Source organism: Salmo salar, chromosome ssa14 (genome assembly GCF_905237065.1).
Source record: "Salmo salar chromosome ssa14, Ssal_v3.1, whole genome shotgun sequence".
NCBI classification, from domain to species: Eukaryota; Metazoa; Chordata; class Actinopteri; order Salmoniformes; family Salmonidae; genus Salmo; species Salmo salar.
The window spans coordinates 32,106,547-32,126,083 of record NC_059455.1 but is presented as its reverse complement, the minus strand read 5'-3'; the positions used below and the strand labels follow the sequence as shown (position 1 = coordinate 32,126,083).

General features: G+C 41.4%; 1 protein-coding gene across 1 annotated transcript in view; it reads left to right on the top strand.

Annotated features, from left to right (window-relative positions):
• Nucleotides 1-19,537, top strand: part of LOC106569329 (parathyroid hormone/parathyroid hormone-related peptide receptor) — a 75,308-nt gene that overhangs the window by 45,679 nt on the left and 10,092 nt on the right. Inside the window, exons 2-6 of the mRNA XM_014140569.2 lie at nt 5-107; nt 5,293-5,403; nt 5,786-5,910; nt 13,722-13,816; nt 18,554-18,740. Of these exons, the coding sequence (XP_013996044.1) occupies nt 5-107; nt 5,293-5,403; nt 5,786-5,910; nt 13,722-13,816; nt 18,554-18,740 (621 nt within the window). The remainder of the gene's footprint in view (nt 1-4; nt 108-5,292; nt 5,404-5,785; nt 5,911-13,721; nt 13,817-18,553; nt 18,741-19,537) is intronic.

The window sequence follows — 19,537 nt, the reverse complement described above, 5'->3', positions numbered from 1 at the left end:
GCAGGTGGAGGCAGATGATGTGCTCACCAAAGAGGAACAGATCGGCCTACTGTTTAAAGCCAAACGCAAGTGTGAGGTGGCCATCAGTAACAAACACAAGCCTGGTGGTGAGTAAAAAACTAATCTCAGATAAAAGTTATGTAAACCTGACGTGTCAACCTACCTGACGTTGTGTTTTGTTTTTTTCATTGACATGAAAACAGTCTTGTCACATTGGTAATGGATAAATGACATCTGTGGCTCCCTGCACAGTTAATCTGTTGGTTCACTGCCTGCTCTGTTAACCATGCACATGTCTAGTTCTGTCACATTAGCACCTGAGGACACACCAGGAACATAAGCATTATTTTGTCTACTAGGTTGGCCAAGCAGAAAAATAACTCTGTTTGAACTGACAACATCACTATAACAGTGTTGACACAGAACAGAGGAAGCAGTGGATTTAGAGGCTGAGATGTACAGATTATTGAGTGGGTCAGAACTAATATGCATCAGACATGGAAACAGGACAGGGTTTCTGTAGGAATAATAACTCGGCTCTGACAGAAAACCAGAAAATGTAAATGTGTTTTTAGAGCCTGTCACAAGATGAATTATCTCATGTGGAGAAAATGGTTTCCTTCCTTTGTCACCATTGACTCACATTATTCCAATTAGTGTGGCTGCTGCTGGCGTTGATCCAATATCAGATTGTAGCTTTAATATGAGGCATTCATACTGGACAAATACAGATACCATGGCTGTACAGTAGTCTGAAATTAAGAGGGGAAAATGTATTATATTTCTTCCTGTATGGTTAGGAGGTTACGATGGTCAGGGGGCTTTTTGAGAGAATCCGGTCCATATTTGTTTACTTGTGGTTATGTGAAGACTGTCACGTTCAGCCAGACCCCAGAATCCCCCTGTCTCTGTGGTCACTGTCGTTTTTTCTGGTTGATTATTCTAAAGAGGTTTTGGATTCCATATCCAGCCAGTCATATTATTTTCTCTTTAACCCTGGTTCATTGTGGTCTTCTTGGGTTCTTTCTGTGTTGGGTTCTCAGGCTTTCTAAACAAAACTTCTCTGTAAATGAAACACAGCATTGCAAACCTTTATTTTAAAATTAAGAAAGCAAAAGGTATTGTTGATAGATACCCAGTAGTTATATTATCTCTCACCACATTCCCCAAATGTGCACATATTCTGCAAATGTTCACAGTTTTAGGTATAACTCGAAATAGAACTTAAAATAACGAATTATGTGGTAATCTATTATCAACAGTCGTCAAAATACTTGTTTGAAGGTGATGGTTTCAGTGTTTAAGAGGGAAAGTGTAAAGCCTGCATGTCTTTCCTCGAAGTGTATTGATCAGAATGATCCTAGACACTTGACACTAAGCAGAGCTCTTATAGCCACATTAGAGTGTTCTAAGATGACAGGCACCTTGCCTCCTCTGACCACCGTCACCCGTAATGCAGCCTGACATTTGTTGCGTGTCACTGTTGTATGAGGCGTTACTCTTTTTCCAGGTATCTGGGGTACATTTCCAGGGTTCATTTCAGCCTTCAACAGTTTCCTTAGACTAGAAAGTTATCCTTCGTCATTTGGGAGAGTATTTTAAATGAAATTGTCTTGAGTAAGCATAATACTTTATAAACATGGAGAATACACATCTTACCTCCAGTTTTGGTCGGTTTCTTTTTAAATGAGTCAATTTGTGAAATTAACAGAAATGCATATCACAAATTGAAATAATTGTCTTTAAAGTGGTGGTAAACTTTCAAATATTCCAAAGACCAATTAAAATGTTTTAATTATTCTCTTGATCAGTGGAGGCTGCTGAGGGGAGGACGGCTCATAATAATGTCTGGAACGGAGCAAATGGAATGGCATCAAACCGTATGTTTCATGTACTGTATTTGATGCCATTCCATTCATTCTGCCATTACCATAAGCCTGTCCTCCCCAATTAATGTGCCACCAACCTCCTGTGCTCTTGATGGTTACTTTTGCTGATATGTTCACATATGCAGTATTGTACTTTTTATCACCTGGGAGAATAGAACTGTTACCTTCAGTTTGGGTCTGTTTATATTTAAATTAGTCATTTTGTGTAATGAATAGAAATTCAGAAACTGACAAATGTGGGCCATTTAATAATTTATTCAAATACCAATTAAAACTCATGTTTCAATGATTTCTCTTGATGGTCTACCTTTTCTAATATGTTCTCGGGTACATTTATGTTACTTTCTAGATACACTTCTTTAGAGATCTACTTTGGATATGGTTTCTATACAAAGCTGTTGCTGGAGGGACAATTTTCGGGCAAACAGTAGATGCGTCAGAGATGACCACTACTTGACCTGTATACCTGATGACGCTGTCAGAGAGTAGTAGACTCGACATAGCCTTTATCTGGTGGCTGTATCCCGGCCCCTTTTGGAAGGTTGCACACGTCTTTCGAATCATAGCTCAGTTGATGCTGAAATTAGGGTAAACATATGACCTGCCTCTCAAAGAGAGGGAAAAGGCTCTGGTATACTTTCTGCCTGAAAAAGAATTCAAGATCTCATTTTGTGCGCTTTAGTTTTTTTAACTTTATTATTTCACTCTTAGCGCTTTCATTTGAATTTCATTTGAACCTAATGTGCACATCTGTTGATCTGTTTATTGTTATTTATTTTATGTCGATATTCAATCAACATGTTTTATTTAGATGCCTATTACAAACATAATTGATTATGGTAGAATGACAATATATTATATTAGGTGGCAAAGACTTCCACATCGTTATGTTCTGGAATGTTACGGTATAGTCTATGGTGTAGTGAGTCTAATGATGACCCTGTAGAAATGATGATGGAAACTGTTGCTGTTAACAGGCAATTATATTTTATGAATCGTTTTTATTTTTGTAATGTTGCCTTGGCCAAGAAAAGAGTACCCTTTTTTTTTTATAGGTTACTGCTAATTGTGGTCTCCTCTATTGTGGAAAAACCATGAAACCTGCATTCTGACTCAAACTCAAAGAATAGCAACTGAATGCAATTTTGAGGACTTCCAGATTTGTCTTGCCTATATTGTGTGTCACCACCCTTGGTGTTCTGTGCCACTGTAAACTCTTGGTTAGCCTAACTATTAATAATGTGGAGGGGAGACCTTTTTGCAAATAGTAATGAATTGATCTTGCTATTCTAGCTATTTTGAAAGTGGTGGCTGGTAGGGTGGTCGGCCAACCTCTGCCCAAGGAGAGGGTCTTGCTTAGCGTTGCGGTGTTTCACTGTGAAGCCCATCTATTTGTTATTATTTTTCATTTGTGCCTTAAATACTTGAGTTCTCCATTACTTCCTTGACACAACGTTTTCATTGAGGGAGACACTGAGGTTTGCCTGGTTAGGACAGTAGAAGGATGTGGGTTCAAGGCCCTAGACCTTGCAGTGTGTGAAAATAGCTCAGCATTCAAACCTGTGGTCTCAGTGTAAAATAACATCAGCAATCATCATAAGAGCTTGTACATATCAAAACTCTACTGCGATATATGTTTTGACATCTGCAAGGCCTGAATCAAATGATTGCAGGGAAAAGAAAATGTTATTTAAAACCTATAATAGATCACCAATACCAAAGTCCCCCACAGTCACGTTTATATTTAAATCATGGTCATGGAATTTATAGGAAATGATATATGTGTGTGTTCTGTGTTTAATTTGAGTCTGTTGGTAGGTGGTCCAATGACTATTAAAAGTACAGCCAAAAAAACTAAAACCTAAGACCGATTTCATTCTCACTTCACTCCCAGGACCATGTGGTCATTGTGATTTTGAAAAACGTGAAGCTTCTTTGGCTACTTTTTCAACCCTGTCATCTCTCACAATCCAAAATCAGTCTAATTTATACAAAGTCTACGCTCTAATTGAGAGCCGGGTGACAGGCCATTTTGAAGGCACATAAAAAGCATTTTGTCATTGCCTCTGATGTTTCTTTGTAACTTTGATTACAGGAATGAGACAATAATAGATGTAAAGCAAAGAGAAACCAGTTCTAGTTTTATCCTCAACTAGTTATTAGTGGTGAGTGTGGGGCAGATGTTTTCAATAATAGAAAATAAAAGCATAGCCAGAAACCTGCGTCTGCCAGGGATCTGTGGGGAGAGGGGACTACACTCCCACTATTGCAGGGCTAGGGTTAATAATAATGTTCTAAAATGCTACTGCTGCCCGTATTAATGAACGTGAGGCTGCTGATCCCAGAAAAGTAAGGCTTCTGCCTTCAACTCACAACAATTCATTGTGCGTTAAAGGCATTTTCGCAAACTTGTACAAATAGCAACTTCACTGCACAGTACACACACTCAGGGAGCGAGGAAGAAACATTTTACGAAAGGGTGGATTTAAGAGCGGTTAGCAGAACAACATTTCTGCTTGACTCTGCTCTTCCACTGTGGTAGACTAGACTCTGTGTTCAGTGTTGCGTCATAGTATCTTTGTTTCTTCCCAGGGAGCCAGAACGCTGCAGCCTTGTCACTGTTGTTTTCTTAATTTTGCATGGAATCTCCACAAATAAGATCCATATTAAAACCACTTTAACAAAACAGATGCACTATAGCGTGTGAGTGCTGCGGTGAGATCATAAGCTTTCAATAAATAGCCCGTTTAGGCCTATGCCGCTCCTATGGATCATTAGAAACATGCCTGCTTAGACCTACTCAGTTATTTAATGATTACAACATTGCAAGTGTCCATTTCAGGCAGAGGAAGCAACGTAGACTAGCAAACATGACTTTCTTGTGGGGTGGACATAAACAGCCTACCGTCACTGATTTGATATATCGGATGGGATTGAAGCGGATGCATGCCACAACAAATTAAAATAAAAACATTGAAATTGACACACATTTGCTTGCAAATGTAGACATTTCAGAGGTGTTTTGGGAATTCAATGCTGGTTTGTTGAGCCTTAATTGTAAAGACCAAACATATCCAGCAGACAGAACACAACACTGCTCTGGATGACTGATGTTGTGAACATTCAGCGTCACAAAGGACATTGCATCTGTTTCCTGCATACCCACCAATTAACAGGCCGCTAGGGCTGTCTTTCTCTACATGCTATTTATGATCATAACATTAGGTTAAAGTTCATTTGTGTACCGTCTTTAGAGGACAACACAATAAAAAAAAACAGCTACTCACTGGTGCTCTGGAATATAAGAAAGAAGCCTCCAGCAGTGTAATGTTGGAGCCAAGGCAGTGAACACTCAAACTCACTACACTTAAATGTCCCCATTGCTTTGTCTCTACTCCTGCAGATGGTTACTGCTCGCCAGAGTGGGATGGCATTGTTTGTTGGCCTGAGGGGTCTCCTGGGAAGCTTGTGTCCACTGCCTGTCCAGAGTACATTTATGACTTCAACCATAAAGGTAACACTGGCCCCTTGATAGCCTGCAGTTCAACAGTTCTCTTGCACATAGCTCATTTTCCATTTTAGGTCATGGTGCTCATTGCCCACATTAGTAAGATAGCCAATAGGCCGCTGAGATAGTGGATCATCTTTTATCTACTTTAATCTGTAACACAGCATGGGGCATTTATTTTCAATATATTTCTATAGCTATGGCAATGCAACAAGATATTGCATTTCTTTATGTAAGTACTTCGTCTTACAAGGCTGTTGTGAAGTTGTTGAAATGCCCATGATTTCCGATGTGATTAGACAACGGCAATATGCACTTACAGGTGAAAAGAAACGACATGTGTGTCGTGTCATTCTGTTGTTTTCTGTAATTGTGTTGTATTCTACAGGACTAGCCTATCGTCGCTGTGACAACAATGGGACATGGGAGCTGACCACCAACAACAACAAGACATGGGCCAACTACAGCGAATGTGCAAAATTCCTCTCACACTATAACAAAAACAATGAGAAGGTGAGAGTCATGTCCATCCCAGCATTCATTTCTCCGCACCATTAGACAATGCCAACTTTGTCAGAGACGTGACACAATAGTAGTGGACAGGGACAGTGGCCATTGTGTGTCATTTCTGAAAAAAAGTGTGACATTTCAATCTATTCTATTCTTTGGGGGCTGTTGTGGCATTAGCACGCATAATCAATGTGGAGGTATTAGAATGTTAATGATATTGGACGTGTGATTTGATTGGTCAGAACAAAGGTAATTTTCACTACAACAGTATGCAGTGGGCTGCTTTTCATTTCTGTCACACATCAGATGGTCCTGGAGGGGGCTTTGTGTCTAAGCATACTGGAACAGCTACCTAGCTCACACTCTCTGAGTGTTCAATCATTCTCTAACTTTGTCTATAACTTAATCAAATCAAATCAAATGTATTTATAAAGCCCTTCTTACATCAGCTGATATCTCAAAGTGCTGTACATAAACCCTGCCTAAAACCCCAAACAGCAAGCAATGCAGGTGTAGAAGCACGGTGGCTAGGAAAACCTCCCTAGAAAGGCCAGAACCTAGGAAAAAAGAGGAACCAGGCTATGAGGGGTGGCCAGTCCTCTTCTGGCTGTGCCAGGTGGAGATTATAAGAGAACATGGACAAGATGTTTAAATGTTCATAGATGACCAGCAGGGTCAAATAATAATAATCACAGTGGTTGTCGAGGGTGAAACAGGTCAGGACCTCAGGAGTTAATGACTTAATGAGCATCTACAGTGTTCATTGTCTGTCTGTCATCCCCATTGTTAGACAAGTTTACCTTCTGCTTTTTCTGATGTTTCTACTAATTTGTAAGAAACCTAACAATAACAATATATATTTAGAAGATGAACATAAAAACCCTGTTAATCATTTAGATGAAGTGTTGCGAAGTGGAACAAAAGACATGTCCCTCAGAATTGTTGGACTATTTGAAATGAAAACCAGACATGACAATTGACTTATTTCCCCCATGGAGATTATGTGAAAAACACAACAGTAGGCAGGTAGCCTAGCAGTTAAGCGCATTGTGCCAGTTTCTGATTGAGAGGAGGTCAAATACTTATTTCCCTCATTAAAATGCAAATCAATTTATAACATTTTTGACATGCGTTTTCCTGGATTTTTGTTGTTGTTATTCTGTCTCTCACTGTTCAAATAAACCTACCATTAAAATTATAGACTGATCATTTCTTTGTCAGTGGGCAAACGTTCAAAATCAGCAGGGGATCAAATACTTTTTCCCCCCACTGTAGGTGAAAACTCTGTTGATGTGCCCTTGAGCAAGGCACTTAGCCCTAATTGCTCCTGTAAGTTTCTCTGGATAAGAGCATCTGCTAAATGAAAATACTTGTGGTAGGAAGTGAGTTACAGGAGCAATGTTTCACCTAGTTAAACTTGTAGTGTATTTGAGCTTTAAAAAGGCTTATGAAGTTTGTGACATCCACTTTGAAATTCCAGACTGGATTTTCCCTTATGAAAAATGTATCAACCCCTAAAAAAATGTCCATTAATTATAATCCACATAATAAATGATTAAGCTGTTTTATTGTTTCTTACGACGCAACTACCATACACTCACGTGGTAGTCGGAACTAGAAATATCCAACTAACTGGTTGAACGAGGCACGTGTAGAACTACAACCAGTTAGCAGGTCAAAAATGTCAGAGTTTCCTAGTTCCAACTAGCACGTGAACGCGGCATGAGCTACCGTACAGCGAGAGTTTGGACTTGTGTTTCGAAGGCAGAGGATGAGTCTGAGTCGTATTTAGTTTTACACAAATAATTGTACATTTTCAGTAATAAAACTGACAATTATTTATTTTTGATTAAATGTACTGAAGATGGGAGTACAGTCGCTTCATGCATTGTATGCGTGTGCTTACTGTCTCCCTGATATTGGCTACTAGGTAGCTACTTCCCCAGCCGTTGCCGGACAGAAGTGCTTGTCAAGCGGAGCGAAAGGCACTGTGTCCCGGTGTTGTTGCCGTTCATGCCCTCCCCATTGAGTAGTAGACTGTATGTATGTATCAAGGTGATATCTATATGGTTATCCATGTTAGTTGTTTATTGTGTAGGCTGCTATCCTACTTGAAATAAAATGATGGGAGGTGAATCAATTGCATGTTAGCTACCGCCGGCGACACGACCGTGATACCCAAATGGAAGCATCTCAGGTCGGCAGGCATGTCAATACAACACTGGTTCACTGGTCACTGGCTTATCGACTCGTCGTGCACCCCAATCAGCCACACAAAACGGTGTTGAGTGGCAACAAATCTTCCCAATTAGCTGATTCGCTTTCCACACAACTACTCCTTTCGACACACCCTGTCACCCATACTCCAGTCTCCATGGGCTGCAGCGACCCATACTTGCATTCAGGGGCTGATTACCTACCACCTCCTTATCAAGGCCCAGTGACAGGACAGACAAACTGCAACCCATGGCAGTCCACTGGCGTAGAACTGAGTGTTAAGGAAATCCATTCGATCATTGAAATGAACACCTCTAATAATGGTTGTTGAGGGCCAAGGGGTTTAACCCGTTACGATCGTGGGAATTGGCCTATATGGATAGGGCCAAATAGAAATGTTTCTAACATAAGAAATATGAGAAGCATATGCATAACCATGATTACAATTTAAAGGGGACATTTTGGAGAGTATTGGGAAATTACTGGACCAAAATTGAGGACGCAACAGTTCACCTGACACGAGACTGAATCCAAACCACCTGACACGAGACTGAATCCAAACCACTTGACACGAGACTGAATCCAAACTACCTGACACGAGACTGAATCCAAACCACCTGACACGAGACTGAATCCAAACCACCTGACACGAGACTGAATCCAAACCACCTGACACGAGACTGAATCCAAACCACCTGACACGAGACTGAATCCAAACCACCTGACACGAGACTGAATCCAAACCACCTGACACGAGACTGAATCCAAACCACCTGACACGAGACTGAATCCAAACCACCTGACACGAGACTGAATCCAAACCACCTGACACGAGACTGAATCCAAACCACCTGACACGAGACTGAATCCAAACCACCTGACACGAGACTGAATCCAAACCACCTGACACGAGACTGAATCCAAACGTTACGCTGCACTTTTCGCAGCATTTGACAATTATGAAATCTGAAAATACTCTGGACATATTCAATAACATTATAAGAATATTCATGGAAAATGTGGGGTAGGTGCAACATGACAAAGAAATTACAAGGGAATGAGTGAGAGGCCTAATTGGTGTGCACAGGTAATTTCTAATTTCTATAATTTATTTTTTATGACTCAAAGAACAGTCTTAATTTACTTTTTTTTTTTAGCTCTCCTAGCTATGTATGTCCTTGAGGAACTGAGGCTAGCACACTTTTGTTTGTAACTGTTGTTGTTGTTGTTCACGCAATCTAAAAATGGTCCATTATAAATCACAATCTGGGTCAGGTGGGCATAATTTGAAAGCGTTCAGGCTCATTCTGTTCAGAACAACCCAGGGTATAATGCCATGTTATCCTTGGAACTGCACATCAAACAAAGTGATCAGAAACGTTGATACTGTAAATTACATGAGCTTTATCATATTGAAATATGAATTTCACATTTGGACACATGGGTGTATGGTTTGCTTGTATGACATCAAAGCGGTATTTATTATAATGTTCAATGTCTGATATTTCAGAACACATCAAATGCTCTTAATTTACAGCATTCCTCTCGCTCAGACAACAAAATCAACAACAAAAAAATCCCAATTAGCAGGAGGGATGGGAACATCTTCTATTTCTGCATTATGCTAACAATTAGAACGCGGTTCGAATCTTATACAGCTCTGTATAGCAGAGACCCTAAGCTCTATCATACACTGAGTTTACAAAACATTAGGAACACTTGCTCTTTCCATTTCCATTTCCATTTACGTCATTTAGCAGACGCTCTTATTCAGAGCGACTTACAAATTGGTGCATTCACCTTATGATATCCATGACGTAGACTGTCCAGATCGAAGCTATGATCCCTTATTGGTGTCACCTGTTAAATCCACGTCAATCAGTGTAGATGAAGGATGATAAATAATGATTTTTAAGCCTTGAGACAATTGAGGCATGGATTGTGTGTGCCATTCAGGAGGGTGAATGAGGGTATCAGGCAGCCTAGTGGTTAGAGCATTGGGCCAGTAACCGAAAGGTTGCTGGATCGATTCCCTGAATCGATTCCCTGAGCTGACAAGGTAGGAATCTGTTGTCCTGCCCCTAAACAAGGCAGTTAACCCACTGTTCCCTGGTTGGCTGTCATGGTAAATAAGAATGTGTTCTTAACTTACTTGCCTAGTTAAATAAAGGTAAAAACAAATGGGCAAGACAAAATATATAAGTGCTTTTGAACGGGGTAATGTAGTAGGTGTCAGGTGCACCGGTTTGAGTGTGTCAAGAACTGCAATGCTGCTGCAATGCTCAACAGTTTCCTGTGTGAACCAAGAATGGTCCACCACCCAAAGGACATCCAGCCAACTTGACACAGCTGTGGGAAGCAATGGAGTCAACATGGGCCAGCATCCCTGTGGAATGATTTTGACACCTTGTAGAATCCATGCTCCAACAAATTGAGGCAGTTCTGAGGGCAAAAGGGGGTACAACTCAATATTAGGAAGGTGCTCCTAATGTTTTGTACACTCAGTCTATTTTTTTAAAATATTTATTTTACTAATAACAACAGATTAAACAAATTGAGCCAAAGGATCCGTGGAATAAGTTTAGAGGGTGTAATACAATGTAATATTATTAATCTACAATTTCTGTTCTTAACCCTGGGCAACATGGGCATGGTGGGCAACATGAGCCTGGTAGGCTCACAGGGATATTGGTATCCACAGTACTCCACCAATTATACAAATTTCAACTTAATACTTCTTGCATTCCCCCAAAAAGTTTTGGGGAACATGAATGCACTGTAATTTAAAACTGCAAAGTCTTCTCTCTGCCTCATGGCAACATTTGTAGAATTGCAGGATATTAGCTTTAAAGCTACAACAACAAAACATTTCTCTGCCCCATGACAAAATGTGTAGAATTTTTAGGAAATTAGCTTGAAAAATGTTCTCTACATTGCCAAGAGGCGGAATTTTAAAATTGTATTTTCCAGGGCCCGAGAGTTGGTTCGTACTTCCATGCACTGCCGAAGTCTTTGTATGCTATTTTTTATCTCACTCGAGTTGTGTTCTGATTATGAGGGGGTCCCTGATGAATTTGCGACCACAAAAGGGGTCCCCGGATCCAAAAAGTGTTGAGAACCCCTGATGTATAGCATGTTACTGTACAGCCACTGAGTTCCAAATGAGGTGCTTATCAGTGTCCAAATCTGCTATTTTCATACCGAGTGAGTGAGTGAGTGTAAAGGACTACTGAATGGAATGTAATGAAATTGGAATGACCTCTGTGATAACAGCAGAATAAAGCAAAGGAAATAGATATCAGTATCAGTCATCTTTCTATGATTAAAGTTGCTTTGAAAAAAATCAGTCTTGAAAAAAATCTATTTCCACATGTTGAATATTTCCCTCGAAATCCTGGCTAAAGTGCTTTGTATTATTTTGGGAGAGAGGTGCCAGTCATGTACCCTTTTTTCTGACAATCCAATCCAGCTCCAATCCATTTAAGTCAGGGGAAGAGGCCTACAGGAATCATATCAGATTGTAAGAATCCGTTTAATGAAGGTAAAGCTAGGGTGACAGGTAGCCTAGTGGTTAAGTGCGTTGGGCCAGTAACTGAAAAGTTGACTACTAAATTCAGAAGCCTTTTTAAACCTCAAATACACTACACGTTTGCAGGAAGGTTCTACTGCAACAGAGTGATCAAATGAAGATCCTAGGTTGGATAGTGACGAGATCTGCTCAGCTGACAAGGGTAGGGCCAGAGAGCACAGGGAAAGTGGACCATCAGATAAAACAAAGAGCGGACATTCAGCCTTTGTGATTTTTACTGTCCAATGTTTTTTCTTCCCAATAGGATCTGTTTTCTCTTCAGTGCTGCTCAATGCAGCTTTTTCTCCTGTTAACCCCAACATTTCTCTGGTCTCTCCCCACCTGCATTCTTCTCTCCTTCTTTTAAATGTGGCTCTCAACATTAAGGTTTTGGGTGGAGGAGATTGTGGGTATCCATCCACATTTTGATGAGGCCCCCTAATTTTCCTCCTTATGCCAATGGTCTCCCGGTTCCAGGATTCATAGCAGCAGCAATGAAACCCTTCAGCCGCGCACCACAACTTAGGAACCCTTTGGTTTGGCGCTCTGTCTCCATCCCTAAATGATAACAGCAGTGGAGGAGGCTCTGGTTACAGCAGGCCCCAGAGTAGCCCCTCCACTAGGCTGTGTTGATACAGGGACCACGGGTAGCTAGCTGGAGGCCAGACCTAGATTCAAACAGTGTTCGTTTTCTTGCAAATACTTTGAGGGTTGATTGAGCCTACCTGGAGAGCCAGATGGCCAAAGTGTATTATTTTGGAACTATGCTGTTGGTTCCATTACGCCAGGCAAGCTCAATCAAGTGCAACTAAAGTATTTGAAAGAAAACAAGTCCTATTTGAACCCAGGTGTGCTAGCTTCTTGCCTCTCCAGCGGTATGTCCTCTGGCTGCATGCTCTGTGCTGTAATCTCCTGCTGGAAGCCCCAGCACTCTCGACACCTCACCCAGGCTTTTGTGAGCGCGGCACATCTCTCAAGCCAAATGTTCCGTTTATTAAAACCTGGAGTCATCTCAGTCAGTCTCTTGGTGGGCAGCCTTATTGCCTGGTGGGCTTTAGTCGTCTGGTGAGCAGCTCGCTGTCAGAAGCAATGCACCCCATTTCATTCAGAAACTAATTAGAGGCCTGGAACGGTCGCACACCATGGCATGACCTTTGACCTTGGAATGGTTGCACACATTGACATAAGCTTCTCTGAACTTTGGTATGCAGGCTGTTTAGTTTTCGGTCCACAGCAGTTTTCTATGTTGCAATGTGTAGCCTGCAACTGTATTGGTATTTGGTATTTATTAAGATCCCCATTAGCCACTGCAAAAGAAGCAGCTTCTATTCCTGGGATCCACATGAAACATGACATAATACATAGTACAGAACATTATTAGTCAAGGACTGAACTACATATAGTTAAAATGTCACAAATAGCCTACATGTCAGTACATACACATAATATCTAAGTCTAATACATAGTACATTGCAAATTTGAATACAAGATATATAAAATGACTGTGAGTCGTTTGTCAAGAGTAACATTATCCTCAGTGCTTCTGGAAAGCATGAAATGTGTAATTTATTTATCACAGATTTATTGGGACAATATTGTGTCATTGGAATGGTAGGTTGTATATATTGTAAATGATAAATGTAGCACACAAGGCACAGAGGCCCATGATAGCTTGACTTTATCAACAAATGTATGGGGACAATATTGTGTAATTGGAATGTCATCGGTCAATGACTGTATAGCCATGTTTTATGTATTGTAAAATGATTAATCTAGCACACCAGGCACATACTAGTCATGGATTTATCAAATATCTATCACTTCTATCACTTCCTCAACCAAGCTACTGTAAGTAGGCTGACACCTCTGAGTACACAGTACATGATTTGACAAACAACATTTATCCTTCATATGTCCTTGTCTCTCTTGTCCCAACAGGAGGTGTTTGACTGACTGTACCTCATCTAGACAGTTGGGTCCTCCATCTCTCTAATGTTTCTCCTTCATATGTCCTTGTCTCTCTCAACAGGAAGTGTTTGACCGTTTGTACCTCATCTATACAGTGGGATACTCCATCTCTCTGGGATCACTTATGGTGGCTGTAGTCATCCTAGGTTATTTCCGGTGAGTGATCTACTTGTTGCCATTGGGAAAATTCCTTTCTCAGTTAATATTTTATCTTCCACCAAATCCCACCTGGGCTTGAGAGCTGGGTGAATTAACGGTCCGAGTGGGACAGAGATTAGGGTTAGTGTCACAGTGATGATATTGGGACCTTCCATTAAAATCAGGACAACTGTGATTTCATTTTTGATGGGGTGCTGATGAGCATGCATATTTAAAAAATGCCGTTGGGAAATAGTAAAAGTACTGTGAATATGAGACAACAAAGGGTAAGGAAAAATGAAGAAATATATCGTCAAAGATGATTTTGATGGCAGTGAGTGACTTTCTTAATGGGAAAAACAGTCAATATGTCACGCCCTGACCAGGTGAACTCTTCTATTTTGGTCAGGGTGTGGCATTTCTATAGTTTATTTTCTATGTTTTTGGTATAGCCTTGCTTTGGGGCGTATTTCTATGTTGGGTTCTGTCGATTCCCAATCAGAGACAGCTGTCACTAGTTGCCTCTGATTGGGGAATCATATTTAAGTTCCTTTTCCCCCCACGATGTTTGTGGGTTGTTGTCTCTTTTTGTTGGAGCAGTAGCGATACGTTTATTCTCTGTTTTGACCGTGTTATTTCAGTCTGTAATAAACAACATGAGTTCGCTCCCAGCTGCGCCTTGGTCCACTTCTTCCTTCCTGCACGACGATCATTACACAATAGCCCTGGCGGTATCTTGCTACTGTTTTAGTCAGTTTTTTTCATCTTTATTTAACTAGGCAAGTCAGTTAAGAACAAATTCTTATTTAGCCTAGGAACAGTGGGTGACTTGTTCAGGGGTAGAACAACAGATTTTTACCTTGTTAGCCCAGGGATTTGATCTAGCAACCTTTTAGTTACTGGCCCAACACTCTAACCACTAGGCTACTTGCCACCCCAGGTAACCTAGTGTTTTGTGTGGTGAAACAAAGAAACAAAACGTGCAAAATGTCTATGTAAACTAAAAAATAGAAACAGCCCTTTTTCAGTACCCTGTCTTTCAAAGATAATTCGTAAAAATCCAAGTAACTTCACAGATCTTCATTGTAAAAGGTTTAAACACTGTTTCCCAATGAACCATAAACAATTAATGAACATGCACCTGTGGAACGGTCGTTAAGACACTAACAGCTTACAGACAGCAGGCAATTAAGGTTACAGTTATGAGAACTTAGGACACTAAAGAGGCCTTTCTACTGACTCTGAAAAACACCAAAAGAAAAATGCCCAGAGTCCCTGCTCATCTGCGTGAACGTGTGTTAGGCATGCTGCAAGGAGGCATGAGGACTGCAGATGTGGCCAGGGCAATAAATTGCAATGTCCGTACTGTGCGATGCCTAAGACAGCGCTACAGGGAGACAGGACTGACAGCTGATCGTCCTCACAGTGACAGAGCACGTGTAACACCTGCACAGGATCGGTACATCCGAACATCACACCTGCGGGACAGGTACAGGATTGTAACAACAACTGCCCGAGTTACACCAGGAACGCACAATCCTTCCATCAGTGCTCAGACTGTCCGCAATAGGCTGAGAGAGGCTGGACAGGGCTTGTAGGCCTGTTGTAAGGCAGGTCCTCACCAGACATCACCGGCAACATCGTCGCCTATGGGCACAAACCCACCATCGCTGGACCAGACAGTACTGGCAAAAAGTGCTCTTCACTGACGAGTCAAGGTTTTCTCTCACCAGGGGTGATGGTCGGATTTGCATTTATTGTTGAAGGAATGAGTGTTACACCGAGGTCTGTACTCTGGAGCAGGATTGATTTGGAGGTGGAGGGTCCGTCATGGTCTGGGGCGGTGTGTCACAGTGTCATCGGACTGAGTTGTTGTCATTGCAGGCAATCTCAACGCTGTGCGTTACAGGGAAGACATCCTCCTCCCTCATGTGGTACCCTTCCTGCAGGCTCATCCTGACATGACCCTCCAGCATGACAATGCCACCAGCCATACTGCTCGTTCTGTGCATGATTTCCTGCAAGACAGGAATGTCAGTGTTCTGCTATGGCCAGCGAAGAGCCCGGATCTCAATCCCATTGAGCACGTCTGGGCCCTGTTGGATTGGAAGGTGAGGGCCAGGGCTATTCCCTCCAGAAATGTCCGGGAACTTGTAAGTGTCTTGGTGGAAGAGTGGGGTAAAATCTCACAGCAAGAACTGGCAAATCTGGTGCAGTCCATGAGGAGGATATGCACTGCAGTACTTAATGCAGCTGGTGGCCACACCAGATACTGACTGTTACTTTTGACTTTGACACCCCTTTGTTCAGGGACACATTATTCAATTTCTGTTAGTCACATGTCTGTGGAACTTGTTCAGTTTATGTCTCAGTTGTGGAATATTGTTATGTTCATACAAATATTTACAGTGAGAGGATGTTTCTTTTTTTGCTGAGTTTATAATGTTTTACCTTTGCCTTTTCTGTGAGCGTTTGACTTTCAAAAGGATTAGATATAGCTGCCTTTGAGGTTGTTGCCTTGGGGCCAGTGTGTGATTGTGGTACGTGCCTCATCTTGCTGACATTTATGTTCTTAGTTATTTTCATACTTATTGATCTCAGGCCATAGAGATCTATAGGAAAGCTGTGGTTAGTGTGTGTTGTTATTCTGTCTACTTAGTGGGATGTTTATATGAAGATATCGTTAATATATTGGTGTGCAGTTTCAGCCGCATCAAAATACTATCATCTACAGGCTGAAACCTTTAAGGCGGGCTGAAAGGGCAAATTAATTCTGACAGTCAATTTTATATGTAGTGAATTGACTGGTTGGATTTTCTAGAGAGTTACTTTGTTCTTATCATTGCATTAGAACAATGTATGACTCATATTCAACAGCATAAACGCTAATCCTTGAATTCATTTGACATTTTAAAGTGAATCAGGTCCAGGAATTGGTGTAAAGTCGTGTTTACAAACGTTCCGCTCAACGTGACTTAGGGCCTAACCCAATGTTTTACGAGAGAAAGCCCCTAAACTGGCACCAGGAAATCTACAGGCCAAATGAGTTTAATAAGGCGTCTCAGGGGTCCATGGATGTCTGGGCTGACGATCCAGCAGCATGTTCAGGAGCACTCCAGCCACGGCTCCCTCTTCCATTTAACGTTAGGCTTTTAAAACCCTCGGACACGAGAGAGGCAGGTTCATAAACGTTTTCTGGGGAGAGACCAAATGATACATACTGCACATTAGCAGTAGTGTTCCTCCTCTTCACCCAATGCACTGGGGGACTGTTCACCTCACAGGAGGCTGGTGGCACCTGAATTGGGGAGCACGGGCTCTTGATAATGGCTGGTGTGGAATCAGTGGAATGGTATCAAACACATTGGGTTCCATGTGTTTGATTCCATTCTGTTCACTCCATTCCAGCCATTATTCTGAGCCGTCCTCCCCTCAGCAGCCTCCACTGGTTCACATACAATATGATTTTCCCTCACAACTTCATAAATCAATATTCCCCAAAGCAGAGATTGTCTAATAGCCAGGTTACCTATTGGTTTGACTACAGAGGTTAGTCACAAGCAAATAATGAGCGAATAATGATGCATGAGTTTTCTGCTGTCACTTATTATATAGCTCCCTATGATTTAAAGATGTTGACAAGGGATATTTTGAGGACAACGTGACAGATAAACTTGCTTGTCTGGGAGGAAATTCACATGCTCTTTGTTCTGCTCAATACACCAGGGCTTGACATGAACTTTTTTAGCCACCTGTCCTTCGGACAAGTAGGACTGATCTTTTACTTGTCCAAAAGCTTAAGTCACTTGTATGGTCTGTCACACCATGGGCCAAAAAGGTGACTGAACATTGCGTTTTTGATGCAAGAAACCACTTCACAAAATACAGTACATTCATTATGATCACTGGTGTTGACAATGGAACGCTGCTGGTCTCTGAACCTATGTATTGTATCTCCTGCCGTTGTGACCTTGAGCAAGGCACTTAACCACCCACAAAGTATAATACTGCACTGATAGGCTACTGTATAAAACACGTGGTCCGTCAACCGTCCATCTGGAGAGCTACTGGCTGTGAAGGATCTTCACCCAACCCTGCTCAAACACACCAGTCATCTTAGTCATCTTATCAAGGTCCTGTTGAGCAGCGGATTTTTTTGAATGTGGGGTTTTCGAGCAGGGCTGGAGCATACGCCTGCACGCACAGTAGCTCTTCTGGAATCTTCAGGAGGATGTTGGCCACCCTGCAACATTACAATTACCACCAAATACTTTTTGTCTTTATAAAATAATTCCCTCACTCAATGAACCAGGGACCAAATGGCTAAGGTGGGCGAGGTTCATTCAATATTTGTGCTTTTCAATCCCCTAAATCTCAAGAATGTGTTATAGTCAGCGAGGAATTCAGCTGGCTCTAATTATGATGAGTACACTTCTGAAGAGTGTGAAAACACACACCCACATTCACAGACACATACTGTTCACACGCACACTCACTGTGAAAAACCTTCACCCCTCCACACACTTACCACCTTGATAACATTTCAACATGGGTTCCTAGTGTAGTAATGGCTTAGTAGCAACACATTCTCTGATGTTTTGCACAAGGATTTATGTATTTTTTCAATGATTGTCTTTGGTCTGAAGAAGCCAACAGTATAACTTACAATTACCCCAACATGATGATTGCATATCACGGTGCAGATTATATCATCATTTATATGATCTTTCTCTCCTCTCCTCTCTTCTCTTCCAGGCGGTTGCATTGTACCAGGAACTACATCCACATGCACCTGTTTGTGTCCTTCATGCTCCGAGGCATCAGCATCTTCGTAAAGGACGTGGTGCTGTACTCTGGCTCTGCCCTAGAAGATATGGAGAGAGTCAGTGTGGAAGATCTCAAGTCCATCACTGAGGCTCCTCCAGCTAACAAAACCCAGTTTGTAAGTACCTAATCTTTTCTCCCCAGTCTATAGGAAGTTTGGTGCGTGAGAATAGTAGGTAGCAGGCTAATGTAGTTATTAAGTCACTGATCAAACACAACTGTGAATTATTTCCATAGAAAACTAATTCTGGAATACTTGTTGTTTACAAATTCTATAACTTGGTTGTTTTGAAAGGTCCATTGTAAATTGGTTGGATCGTTGTAAAAGGCCTTCCTCTAAGGATATAGTGATCAGTGTAATCCAGGGACTATTGGATATGACTTACTAAAGTCCTTCCAGCATTCAGTATTATGAGTCATCAGTCTTTTCATTATAATTATTATTTTTTCATTACTGTCTCTCGCAGCATTTCTAAATTACAAAAAAAAAGTCAATGCTACTGGAAAGACTTGCCTAATGATTATAAGAGAGAGAGAGAGAGAGAGAGAGAGAGAGAGAGAGAGAGAGAGAGAGAGAGAGAGAGAGAGAGAGAGAGAGAGGAGAAAAGGCTAAGTCTCTCTTGGCTCGTGTGTATTATCCCTAGCTAGAGTGAGCATGCAAGGCTGAAGGAATCAGCTATGGACTTCAAAGTACAGGCAGAGGTTGGCTTCTCTCGGGGCATACACAGGCTGAACCACCAGGGATTCCCTGTTGTTTACAGTTGATCAGCATCTACAGATTGGAACAACACACAGTATTCATTAGGATTAGAATACATCTTTAATTGTACAAACCGTGATTGGAACCTAGAGGTTAAGATTTCATCCTGGACAGGCTTGAATGTTGGTTTACTCACTACAAAGTGATTTCACATT